Source organism: Argiope bruennichi, chromosome 10 (genome assembly GCF_947563725.1).
Source record: "Argiope bruennichi chromosome 10, qqArgBrue1.1, whole genome shotgun sequence".
Lineage (NCBI taxonomy): Eukaryota > Metazoa > Arthropoda > Arachnida > Araneae > Araneidae > Argiope > Argiope bruennichi.
In genome coordinates this window covers 31,099,116-31,113,701 of record NC_079160.1, presented here as the reverse complement: position 1 = coordinate 31,113,701, position 14,586 = coordinate 31,099,116, and the positions used below count along the sequence as shown (strand labels likewise).

At 30.4% G+C, this 14,586-nt stretch overlaps 1 protein-coding gene across 1 annotated transcript in view; it reads right to left on the bottom strand.

Annotated features, from left to right (window-relative positions):
* The window catches only part of LOC129987827 (dual specificity calcium/calmodulin-dependent 3',5'-cyclic nucleotide phosphodiesterase 1-like), a 324,248-nt gene that overhangs the window by 106,708 nt on the left and 202,954 nt on the right, over nucleotides 1-14,586 (bottom strand). Inside the window, exon 2 of the mRNA XM_056095791.1 lies at nucleotides 5,475-5,552. Coding sequence (XP_055951766.1) covers nucleotides 5,475-5,552 — 78 coding nt within the window. The remainder of the gene's footprint in view (nucleotides 1-5,474; nucleotides 5,553-14,586) is intronic.

The following is a 14,586-nucleotide window of genomic DNA, read 5'->3' as shown; positions in this document are numbered from 1 at the left end:
TTAATTTATTAATTTAATTACATTTTGAATTAATAACTGTGGTGTCTACACCCCCACAATGGATTTGAAAAATGAATGTAAGTAATAATGAAATTTATCATAATATTTATAATAATCAATTTAATTGAAAATAATTAAAATAAAAAGATTTTATTCCAAGTACACAAAAAAATACATTTTTAAAATTGTTTTATGAAATTTATTCTTTTTGAAAAATAAAGCCAAAATGAAAGGCAAACTTTGAAAAAAATAATACACATAAAATTTTTTGATGAAAATGAAAAGTAACATCTGCGCTGAGAACTTTAATGCCGATTAATATGCAATCAATAAAAAGAAATCGACGAGAGATAAAAATAATACAGGATAAAAATTCTTCGTTTTCTCGCGAATATTCCAACTACAAAGAAAGAAAAAGTCATTCGATTCTTTACAGAACTACTTCTGTGTTTGAAAAACGTCAAACTCAAATAAAACTAGTTTCGATTAAAAAAATCGTTTGTTACAAGTAAACGAAAAAGGGGGGGGGGGAAAAAGAAAGGAAGAATGAAAATTACAGAACTTTGTCTTACTCTCAGCAATCCATATAAAGCAATTCTGGAAAGAAAGTCTTGTCTCCGATAATTGGACAGATGTTTCTTTAAGAGAGTGATTAAAGAATCTGAATTTGTTCTATCAAACTGCTGTTCAACAAGAGTTGACATTATTGGAAGATCATGATTTTTAGAAGGATAAGCGAAAGTTATTGGTAGGAAATATTTTTATGTCGAATTAATTGTTATTATCATTTCTTTTTTTAATTTTAGCCAAAGGCGATTATATTTTCTATTGAACTGTTATCATGCGATAACATGCTGTTGTTTTTGATTTGGGTGTTTGAAATTTTAAAATGCGCACGTTAAAAATAAAGGGTAGGGGTCGTAAGGAATCATCGTCCAAAGAAGGGCAACGAAGAAAATGGGAATCAAAGCGAAACATCGAAAAGAGGTGTATATTATAGATTTTTATTTTCAATTTTTCTAGTTGGCAAAAAACGTTTTAGAGCCGAAATAACTTTGAGATGAAAAAGAAAAAAAAATCGCTTTTCTAAAAGTTTATGATTGCACTACACAATAGTCATGTGATCCTTCTGAACCAGTTTAAACCAGATTTTCGAAAAAATTCTGGTCTGGAGAAGAAGTTGTGGAGTTCTGATGGTTACGTAATTGTTTCAAACCAGTTGAAACTGATTTCTCACCAGAAAAAAAAATTCTTCCATTGAGAAAAAATTTTAGAACTCGATTGATTTTGAAATAGTCAAAAATCATTTCTTTTCTAACTGTTGATGACTGCGAAATATGAGTCAAGTGAGAATATGATGTTCTTATTTAAAACTTCCAATAGCAGATTTCAATTTTCGTTTGTTTTTTATATAATATTACGTTCTTTTAGTTTATTTTAATAATGGCTATTTATAGAAAATAATTCTGAGATTTCTGGCTCATATTTAAAGGTAGATGGGGAATACCAAATGACAGAGATTTGAATTGAAATATATATAATAATATCTAAAATGAAGTTCACAAACATAAAATCTGTAAAAAAACTGACGAGCTATTCATTGCATTGCCGCGAAATTTGGCATATAGACATATTACAGTGGGAAAAAGAATACAACAACATAATAACATGGAAAAGATTTTAATTATGAATTAAAAAACAGGGTTTATTAAAAAGTGTTAAATTACGAATCGGATATAAAGCATTTATCTCGGGAAAAGGCTGTCTAATATGGAGCGTGACCACCGTGCACTGCTACACAAGCCTCATAACGAGTCCTCATGTGGGTGCCAATAAATGTTTGTGGCAACAAAGCCTAATTCTGAAAAAGCACAGCTTTTAACTTTTGGAGGGTCTTGGGAGGTGTCATGAGGTTACGTCATACACTGGCTCTTCCTTGCCCATCCACTACATGTTCAACAGTATTGGATTCGGAGAAATCGAGGGCAAATCCATACGATGAATATCCTCTTCAAGAATATCATCAATAATCTAAGCTCTGTGTGGCCGGCCCATAAAAATGAAGTCCAGGCCAATAAAACACTTGAACAACCTCATATAAGCTTCAAAGACCTCATTTTTATAGACATGTGCGGTGACAGTACCCGCATCGAAGACGTGCAGTGGTGTAAGACTTCCCAATATAATGCGGCTTCAGATAAGGATTTCTTTGCCACCATATCTGTCGATTTCTTTTATGTAGAAGGAATGATAGCGAGTTCCTCGTTATATTCAACTGAAGATTCGACAAGAAAACTCTGTGTGGTGAATTTCAACTCGTCACTGAAAAGAGCATCCCCCCCCCTCCACTCATACTTATCTTGTGTCCAAGACTGATGCGTTCTGCACCACAACAGTCGGGCGCAAAGGCTGCTAGATGTTTATATATTATGGCTGGCAATTCTTGTTCAAGATGCAATAGCATGGCGACGAACAAGCTGGAGTCGTTGTCAGCCTATGCCGTCGTACGCTTATTGCTAAGTACCGATCCTTTGCAGCCGTTGTTCTGTAGCAGCCTTTCTGGTGACAGTGCCACTTGTTTAGAATTTGATTCCACAAAATAGACACTACTTTCGTGCCACTTCTAACCATCGAGTCATCGCCGTTTGAAACTGGCCACCTTCAAGCCTGCCAACGATTCTTCATCTCTAGGAATCATCTAAACGATAATGAGAACTCATTCTCACTTCAAACAGGTTAATTTGTTCGTTTTAATGCAATATTCACAAAACACAAGGGCTTAAATCATCTAATTCCTGTAGTTATACCGAAAATAACATTAAATAATTTCTCTTTCTAAACCGATGGTTGAGATTTTGTCACCATTTCCTCAAAATATATAAAATAAAAATTCTAACAAATTTGTCGTCGTTGTTGCTTATGGCACTTATCATAGACAAGCCCAATTGTCGAAGTCAACGATTTAAACCCGAGTTTCAGTGTCTTTTGTTTCAGCAGCGCCATCTATTGCCAAGAGTACGTCTTAGCTACTCACACATCACAGCCTTTTCATATTCAGCGGATTTCATTCATATACAGATGGTAATTTAGACCTGAATCAGAGAACGATCATCTCTGATCCAGTACCCCCAGTAGTATTGCCTCGACATTGCGAACTTTGTGGCTACGACAGATTTAAACATGCAGCAGCCACCATATACACGGGAGAGTCTTCGGCCGGCAAGGTTCGAGCTTACAACCGAATCCAACGCCCTTCCAACCTGGCTATCCCGGCCACTCTAGCAAATTTATTGGTAGCAATTTAAAATTATTTTGAAAAACACATTTGTAACCGTTATTTTGTACAAGAGTGTAATTACATACATAAGAAGCTCTGAGATGGTCATTTCTTTGAAGGTAGTCTTTCCTAAATCATAATTTTCAGAATGATTTACAGTGTTGTACTTTGCTAAACTCACTGACAATTTTAAGTAAAGAAAGGAATAAGAAATAAATTTGAAAATTAAATATAGATAACTTTAGAAAACATACTTATTAGCATTTTAATTAGGCATTTTTTCTTTTTTTTGAAGTAAAATTTCTTTTCCTGGATTTATAACGATTAAATAAGTCAGTAGATATTTACGATGACTCCTTTATAAGAAATAAAGCAATAAATGGGAATTTTCTTGAAATACTTTTAGCCTCTGTTGTTAGCTACGAATTCTACAAATAGATGATTTTCTTTTCGAAAAATCGTTTTTCTAAAGCAGATGCCATAGATCTTCACTATAAGTACACCGGGGAAAACAAAATACCATCAGTGTCACGTAGAGAACTATTATAGAAAAAGAAAGAAAAAAGAACAGATGTATACATAAAAAAGAAGAAAAAAGAAATAGGTTCATCTCAGACAGCATCTTTAGCTGACAGCGACCTATGAACTTTTCTTAATAGCAGTCCTTGGAGTATTTAAAAAGTTATAACAGAAAGTAAAAAAAAGCAAATATTTCCGATGATGTTGCCTTTGATGTATCGGAATTCCGATACATTACTAGGAAGGAATCTGGCATTATTCCTTTTTTTTAATAGTAAGTGTAAGAGATTTCTTTAGAATCGTGCATTTCTCTACTACTGCAACATATGAAGAATATATATAAGTTAAAAATAAAATAAAGCCTTTTCAAATGAATGTTGTAATTTTATTTAAACCTTAACAATTAAAAATAAACCTAAGGACTTAATAATATATTCTTATATATGGAAGTGTTTTGAAGTGTGTTTGTGGAAGCCAGACAAATCTTTTGCACCTACTCCCATGATATTCAGAAAAATAGTCGTAATGATAATTTGAAACTCGAATTTTAAAATTTAGTTTAATTTAATATTCAGTATTCTGAAGATAATTTATACATATTTGTTCCCAGTATAATTTAAAATATTTCCCTTGAAAAAAATGGCAAAATCGAAGAGAAGGGACAAGTGTCATGCTAAAAAAAATTGTTTTGCACCTCTAATTCATTGAATTTTAAGTAATTTTTTTACAAAAAAAAATCAATCACTTTCCTTCCAAAATTTTAAGAAATAAAATTCTTAGATCCGGCATTCTCATTCCATTGTCTTTTACAAATATTTTAGGATGGTTATTCGAGCCTTTCTTTTTCATTTAAAACAAGAATGTTCACAACACCTTTATTCAGTGATTTTTAATTAATTGGTTTTCGGATTAGTTAAAAGATTTTCTTTGCAGATCTGTACCTGATGGGAGAAGTTTTACTTCTCTCCTGATTTGGCAAGGAGCCAGATTGCAAAATCACAAATCATAAAAAAAATAATTTTATATCATTTAAATTCCAGGAGACTTTCTAATTTAATTCTGTCTCTCTTCCTTTTCAGTTATATATTTCGCTTTTTTATCGTCTGTAATTCAAAATACGATATCATTTCACAAAGAAGGAAAAAGCGTTCAAAATCAATACATTGTTTTAATAATTTGATTTCATGTTATATAACGCGTAATACTACATAAGTTCGGTACTATATAATAAAAGTGTCATTTAATTCAAATCAGAGTAAAAAAAATCCAATTCATTAATGTCTTTTTGTGTAGTATTTGATAGAAATTTATATTTCTAGAAATAAATCCATATACGGAATTTCATCCACTTAGTTCACTAATTTTAAGTTGCTATGTTCACAGGCATTCAGAAGGACGGAAAGACAGACGTCTCGAAAATACATTTCGCCCATAATTCGGAACAGATTAAAATTTTTTTCATATCATTAACACCGGCAAAACATCATTCGTTCAGTTTTTATCGATTCTGAAATAAGATTAGGAGAGTTAGTTGAACATATTCCGAAAAAGTTTAATGGACTGAATAGCTTCTAAAACATAGATATTGATCAAACCCCTGATGTGTAAGTTTTCCGCCGACAATAATAATTTTTTTAGCATACAGAAAGCAAAAATGAAACCTAAAAGATAATCTTACCTGATCCAGGAGATCCAGCAGTTTGGCTATCATCATCTTTCGAAGGAGTTGTCTCTTCATCATCCGGTGGGTTTGCCACTACAAAAGAAAGGATATTAATTAATCCGATGCATTCATTTTTATTTTCATTAATTTACATTACATTTTTATTGATAAGTAGTATAGTAATTGTCAAAAATTTCGAATTCAAGATTTTGACGAATCTCCACGTTATAAACATCTCCGAGTTTGAAAAACACATTTTTGGAAAATGTCCATCTGTCTGTCTGTGACAAAAATAACTCAAAAATGCTTGGAACTAGACGTATGAAACTCTTTACACAAAATTTTTAGATATTTTAGAGGAATTCCGTCTCTCCGGCTATTCTAATGTAAGCTAACACGGTAACTACAAAACGAAGTGGGCTAGATAGATGAAATTCGGTACATAGATTTAACATCTATAGTGTAGACACCTGTCATATTTTGAGCCAAATCCAAAAAATTGGTTGACTGTCTATCGGTCCGTACTTTCAGAAATATGTAAACGTGATAGTTAAAAAATGCAGTGACTAAAATATTTTAAATTAAGTATGTGAGTTTGTGACTACAAGTGCATTTTTGTGTCATTTATTTCAATCGGTGGAGAAAAACGTGTCTAAAATACAAATTTGAATTTTAGATGCTATTAATGCATACTAGGGATTAATCGCGAAGGATGACATGATACATTCAGTAAAAATGCTAAATTCATGCCAGAATTTAATATTTCGTAACTGTTGTATTCCAATGTCATGCAAGGCGTTTACTTGCATGACAAGTTTATTAGAGAATATGCAATAAATATTTTGGAAGATCTCACCCATTGGTTTATTAAGTTATTGCTTTAAATATAATTTCAATTCCTTTCTATTTGTAATAAATGAAGTATGTAATTTTTATAAAGCAGAGTAGTCCGAAATATTATGCATCTGATGTAATTTGAGGATCTTTTTTATTTAGTTCAGTTTTATTAACCCTTTGCTCTCTTATGATGAGTTTGATTCGCCATTCTGAAAAATACATCGTTTTCATATTCTTATTAGATAATAATTATTATAAAAGCCATATAACAATAAAAAAAACTATAAAATTTGTATAACTAAAGAAGTATCGTCTAAAAAAAGTCTATAAAGTTGCATTTATAAAATTCAGTTTCTTATCACTAAAAAGACTCACATATGTACAATTATGCATATTATTATCTTTTGGAGTGCAAAGAGGTTAGAGATCTATTTTTAAAGCCATGTTTTTTAAGCACATGATAATTTATTAAATAGTAAAGGGCATGTGTAAAATCAAACTACTTAATTATATACTATCGGAAATTCTGCGCCCAAATTTTTTTGCCTCTTTTACTCAATACCTTACATGTTATATGCCTTCTTATAAGACCACACATTTAACCCTTTGCAGTCAGAAAAATAATTCGATGCATATTATTTACTTAATACATGGACCTGTTTATCACACCAGAAAATAAAAATACTTAACTGCTTTAAGTTGAGTTTCCCTGAAAAATGAATCTACATCATTTGAACATTCTGTAGAGATTTTTAACAATTAAAAATTGAAAAATAAATAAATTGAATGTCAATATGATGCACCGTCTTGAATGGTGGCCGAGGGGAGGCTTTCGACTGCAAAGAATTAGTTTGCTATATCACCACACATTCCAAATTATGTTTGAAGGTATTACAATGCGATTTAAAAACCAACAATCTCCAAAGGGGTCTTCGAAAACTTCTTCTTAATAAAGGTTATCTTTCTCTTATAGGCTTAAAAATGAGGACCGTGGACAGGGCACTGAACGTTAAAACTGCTGAGATTATTATTTTCTATGTTCCCGCGCATAAGATTCATATGTTTAGTAGGAAAGTAAAGAAAACCGAATATGCAAAATGGACACATTTTTCCGAAAAGTTTTAAAACAAATATAACACAGAGCAACACATATACAATGCCATTATTTGTCTAAATCGTTGCGTTTTTAAGTTTTCGCAACTTCAAACTTACCAATGTACTGACAGACAGACTGCCAATTGTTTAAAAGATTTGATTCCTAATTAAATCTTTCAAACTCTTTATATATGCAAATATGCTCTTTCATTTTTAAAACAGCGTGCCAAATTTTATACATTTAACTGTTTAATTTTTATTGTTCTCGCTTGAACTTTAGGCAGACAGATAATTTTTTTCTGAATGAATTTCGTTCTAAAGTTAATAGAAATCTATAAATTTTATGTAAAAAGCACATATCTTATTTCATTTGTTTAGCTATAATTGTTTTTATATTATCTTATTCACAGACAGACGTAATACAATAATTACGTCTGTCTATACTATATAATATACAATAATTATCTGTCTAATTATAAGTAATTAGACAGATATAACAATTTATTTTCCGAATTTAAAGAGATCTGAAAGGTGGTGATTCGTTATGATCACGAATACGAATCTTTTGGCAATTATAATTTTTTTTTCATTATGATCTTTGCATATAAGAATGTGAAAAGAGTATGTCATGGAGAAAATTTGGAAACTATTAATTAGTCACTATATAATTAATTTGCTGACAGCATAATTTGCTCCTTTAAATTCAGAATATCATAACAAAATAGGAAAACACATTTTTAATAAGGATTTTTGATTTCGAGTAAAAGCGTGCTTCCTGATTTTTAATGTTTTTTTTAAAAATTTTTATCACTTTTTGCTTTAATTTTTAATAGATTTCATAAATTATATAGACTACGAGATAGCGCAGCCTCCCATGTGAATTAAAAGATTTAACTAATTAATAAATTTTTTAAAAATAGTAAAATATTACAGAAATTATTATGTTATATATAAAGCTATAAAAAATCTGTAGCTAAAAAATTGATTACTGATTTTCTTTAGAGTTTTAAAGAACTTAATTTAAAGAAAGCATAAAAATCTTTTTTTTTTCAATATGCATAGTAATAATTGCACTAAGAATATTTATAACTCTAAAGCTTTTCTTTATTGCTCCATAGTGCAAAACAGCAAAACAAACAAACATTTGTCTAATTGATGATCCGTGTCCAATGACTAGTTTGTTTTTCTAATCCTTTTGTCAGACGATTTTTGCAGTTAGCTCATAAACTTAAAAGCACGAAATGCATTAACAATTCTGCTTTCAGCGATAGTAGAAAAGAAGGAAAATCTGATTCAAATTCCATCAGCTTACACTCGACTATATTTTAATATTTACTGCACTCGATAAAACTAAATGGGTTTGACAGTATGAAAAAAATACTGTTTTATTTTTATAAAAAACAAATCGAAAACTAATCATGACTTTTTTTACAGTTTCCTCCTCTTTGTCTCTTTCCTTACAGTTTCTTTCCAGGACTCTCTTTCTTGAGAAAGAAAAAAAAAAAAATTAAGAAGTCTTAAAACTTTTGTCAGAATATTTGCAAAATACTTTTCTTCAAAGACGTCGCTTTAGCAAATAAACACCCCTGTTTTTTCTGCCTCACATTTGGATTTTCAGGAATTAAAAACTACAGTAAGAAAAATGAACAATGCACTTTAAACGAAGATGTTTTTAGATATGTGAGGCAATGGATGCCTAGTCGTTTCCAGCTACTTGTAAGCAAATATTTGAATCTCTAGGAAGAAAGATTCGAGATTAACTTTTTAGACGCGAAAAAACAGAAAGAAAAAGGAGAGATACCAATGCTGTAGCCTTTTTTTTCTTTTAGAAATTCAAAAATAGTTCTAAACTTTCTTAATGTACTACATATCTAGCATATATTTTTTGTCAGCGGTTATTTTTTTTATAAACAAAATAAAATCTGGCGCAAAAGCATTTTGAGAACATCTTGTATATGAAGAGAGAGAGAGAGATTTTGATGAAGTCTTTATAGCGACTTTTTTACAATTTCCATAACTTAATGTAAATTTAAAGCAAATTTTAGCTTCGTCTCCAAACCCATTCGTTTTGAGTTATATTTTCAGATAGCACTAAAAACAGACAATATTCTTTTGATGGATCTCAGTCAAATTTTAATAGAAATTTAAATACTTAAACGAATTTTTTCTGTTTAGCTAAAAACATTTTACACTATCGTGTTCAAAGGCAGACATAAGTCCAAAAATGTGTTTTCAGAAATGTGTTTTAAACGTGGAAATTCGTCATACTTAAATGGTCTGCTTTTCTTGACGATTGCTATACTCTCTTCTTTGTTTACTCGTAAGTGAGAAAATAAAAACAATGCGAACAATAATGTAAAAATATACGAGAACTCTGAGGGCTGAACGACCAAGGTTCTTTTATATATTATAATTTTTAATTTTTTATAATATAGACAAATTGTTGTATTCGTCAAAAAACTCATTTCATTTAATATTATTTAATTTTGAAGTATTTGCCAAATTATTCACTTTTTATACATTTAAGTCCTCAAACAGGAATTCGAAAAGACCATTTTTGGAATTATGACTGTCTGTCTGAGTGCACGATAACTATATGGACGAAATTTAATATTGTGGGGTCGTTAAGGGGTTCAGTAAAAAGTTCGAATTAGAGTAATAGTTATTTATTTATAGGTTATGTTACACACAGGCAATTTATATACAAAATTTTGGAATGATTTTAAAATATATATGTAATAGCATGGCACAACGCATGCAGCATATGCCATCGACAGATCTGACGTGAGTCATAGAGCCACACGGCATCAAAGGACGCTGTCTCTGACGTCAGCAAAGTCAGTTATGGTTTATGTTACAAGAGTGGCTACAATTCAAATCAGTAGCTTTCTATCAAATCTTGAACGTAATCCATTCAGAGGAAATCTATCTGTTTGTCAATCCCAGTATTCTAATACAGGTAAAGTAACTAAGTAAGTGAACTTTACAATTACAAGATATAAAAAGCTAGACAGATAAAATTTGGTAAATAGGCTTATCATTTAAAATGTACATTCTTATAAATTTTGAGCCTAATTTCTCAAGGGATTGATCATTTGTAGGTCTGTACTTTTGCGCGCATTTAAATGTAGTAATTTATATACTGATGTCTTAAATCAATAAAAATCGGTATGTTTCTTGCAATTTCAACTATAGTTCTGTGTCAATTTTTTTTCAATAAATCGAAAAAAAGATCCAAAGTGCACAATCGTGCAATAGACTTAACATCACACCCATGTTTCCCTAAAGAACAAGTGGCCCCTTTTCAGTTTGTTATGGAATAAAGTGGAAATACTATATTTACGATAAGAATATGTATTTCGTATCTACTATTTGCCAGTGCCAAGCTAGGCATTCGTAGCTTTACCCAAAGTCCAATCTTTATATGGGGGGGGGGGGGGGAATAGGAGCTTTATGTCACAGTATGCGAGAAAGCTTCAGGGACACTATTCCAGTAAGTTTCCCAGAAAGTAATTCTTCAACATTGCAAAGTACGGGATTAGATTTTTTAAAGATAACTCGCTATCACTTACTTTGATATTTTAAAAATTTATAAACCTTTTGTTTATACTGCATAAAATTTGCCTACATTTTCCAAATGTGGACACAAGTCTGAAACTTTTTTTTTTCAGGAAGAAGAATGAAGGTTTCGCACGTAACAGATCATGTCACGAATTTCGTCTGCGAGACCGTTAAGGTGTCAAAATGCTGCACAAATAAAATGCAGACGCCTTCAAAAAGTGTATAAAAACTGAAAAGGTGTCAAAAAGTGTATGTCAGCTCGTGGAGACATAAACATGACGTGCACGTCATTCTCTGCTCAAGAAGAGACCGCTGCACGGCACGCCAGAGGCAGGGGAAGTCAGCAAGTTAGTTAAGTGTCAAATAAATGAAACCAGTAGATGGGACAAGAAACTAGACAAGACGGGTGGCGTGCCGGTTTGCGCGGACGTGTTTGCTTTGAAGTAGATAATTTGTTTCCGAAAAATCTCAGATAATTCTCCTTTTAACTTTCTTGTTCACTTCTTTATATATGAATGTCACTCATAATATGTGGCAAAAATGATTGTGACTGTTTATTATGGAACCAAACTTTTTCGACTGACATTAATAAAAAATTTTTTGAAGACATCTAAAGCTACCTTTTACACTGATGGTTTGACATAGTTGATGCTTTTTTTATATTCTTGTATACGTAATATAGAGAAAATGTAGTAATCGTCAAAAAATTCGAGCTCGAGATTTTGAAGAATCTGCAGGTTTTAGTCCTTCCTCAGTTTGGAAAAAATATTTTTGGAAAATGTTCGTCCATCTGCTTGTTTTGTGAAAAAGATATAAATGTTTGAGTTAAATAGTGAAACTTGGTATACAATTTTTACACTAAATTTGCAGATTTCTATCAAATGTTGAATAAAATAAAATCTATTCAGAGGAAATCCGTCCGTCTGTCTGTTCTAATATAAGTTTACACGATAACTAAAGAACAAAGAAAGCTAGACAGATAAGATTCTATACACAGAATTAACATCTATAGTGAAGATACCTACCACATTTTGAGCCGAATCCAACTAGTTTGACTGTCTATCGGTCCGTATTTTTAGAAATAAGTAAAAAGGATAAATCAAAAACGCGATGACATAAATATATAAAATTTGATAAGAGAATTTGTGACAGCAAGTGCAGTTTTGTGTCAATTTTTTATTTCAATCGGTTGGAAAAATGTGTCTAAATTGCAAATTCGATTTTTGCATATTATTAACGCATGCCAGGGATTAGTCGCCAAAGCACTCGCCATGGATGATAGGATTTAATTCAGCGAATATGTCAAATTCACGCCAAAAGTTAATATTTCGTAACAAATGTTTGCCAATGCCGTGTAAGGCATTCTTGGATATGACAAGCTTATTAGAGAGTATGCGAGAAAGTTTTGAAAAGACCACTGCAGCTAGTTTTATTACATAACTTCTATATTTTCTGGCGCTAACTTTGGAAACTATCATACGAAAAAAATTATTTTTAAAATTTTAAGCCATTTTGAAACGAAAAGAAAAATGCCTATCTAACGATGATAACCTCTTTTTCTTTTAAAGTTGATACTCACAATTATTAAATATTTATTTTCAATTAGTAGCCTTTGGTGATCAGTTGATTCTGAAAGATCAATGATTACGAAAAAAATTCAATTAAATATTTTGTGCCAGTAGGTCTTAATGACTTCATCGGTAAAATATTTATAAACAAATTGCGATGGACAAATAATATATACTATTTTAGAATCCTTACAGCGTTTCTGCATTTATTTAATTTTTTCTCACAATATTTTTATACAATTAAATGTATCACAGGAAATAGTTGAAATAATTAGAAATAAGCACACTTTAAAAATATTCACCATGGCTTCGTTCTCAAATTAAACATTAATAGTAAAATTTCAAAATTTTATTAAAAATATGCCTAATATTGAAATTTACTTAACATGGAAAAATATGTCGAATATCCACATTTAAAATCATCAACGAAATAAAAGAGACAAGATGATATAATAATATCATCAATGAAAAACTGTTTTTAATTTTACCTTCACTATGAAATATATAATTGAAGAATAAAATAACTTAAAAAATTATTAAAAAATATTCATTAAAAACTTGAAAAGAAATTTTTTTTTTCAATTTTAAAATGATGCAAAAATCGTTTTTATACTTTAATATTTTCGGAAGTCATCTTTAAAATAATTTAAAAATCGTTTTTTTTTTGCTTTAATTTTTTCGGAAGTTATCAAGGAAAAACACCAATAATTCGCTTAATATTTTATTAATTGAACTCAAATTAAAATTTGACCAGACTCGAAGAAAAATTTTTACAAAAGATTTTTTGTTACGAAATTTTTTACGAAACAATTGTTTTTCTCTTTAGTTGAAATTTAATAACTTTCGTTTTTGAAATTAAAGTTTAAAATTTGGTAAGATAACAAAAAGTTAGGTCGTATGAGGAATAAATAATGAGAGGGAAAATGTAAGTTTTTTTTTTTTTTTTTAAATAATGCATGTCACTGATCTATCAAATTTCGAGTTTAAAAATACAATGCTGAGGAAGCCCTGAAGGGCCAATTACATAAAAATATTTAATTGAGAATTATTTTACCGATAATACCTGGAGATACAACTGGTTTTTAGAGTCGGCAAATGCTAAATAATTGTAGAAAACCGACACAGTTATTCTCAGTTGTATATCTTGTAACTGCACGTACGTAGAAAAGAATTATAGATATGGTAATTATACATATGGTAAATTACACTTGACTATTTTATTCCACAATTAAGGATGAAAATGCATGAATGATCAAAGACTAAGTTATGCAAGAGTGATCGAAACACAGCGACTGCAATGGCGGGAACTATGGTTGAGTCCTAAGAGTCATCACCGGCCACGGTACAACCATCTAATAGGAAGAATGTCCCCTGATTATTAGGAGGTAGATGACCCTACATCATTTTTGCACCCACTAGAGCTACGAGAGCCAGTCACCATGCCGGAAGTTTTATATAGTTTTTTTTTATGTGTATCTTTCGCCAAATTTTGCAAAAAAAAAAAAAAAAAAAAAAAAATTGCACATTTTACATTGGAATTCATTTTTTTTTTTTTTTTTTTTTTTTTTTTTGCATAAACAAATATTTTTCAACTAAAATTTCTTATTACATTTAAAGTCTCTACCTAAGGAAAAAATCTCCATTTCTACAAGTAATAAAGGATAATGTGTTTGTTGATGCTTTGCAAGCGTTACCGTTGACAAACAGCTTCTAAATTTAGCACATAAACAGTGAGAATGTGTCTTTCCGAAAGATTTGTTTTAAAATATTAATTTAAAAAATAAAAATAAGTTTTTAATGCTCTTTCACGATAACCGCAGAAAATATTATTGCAAAATACTGACTTTTACACCATTCTGGAATTTGAAAATAACTGTCTCTCCCTTTTATGAAATCAATTTCATTGTTCTTAAAATTTTTCAAATAAATTTTCTTACATGATTTTTTAACAATATACTGCATAGTTGGAATGAAATTAATTTGTTTTCATAGTTTCGTCAAATATTTAATCTTGTGATTTTTGTCTATTGTTGAAAGATAAAAAAGAAGAAAAGAAAGTATACACG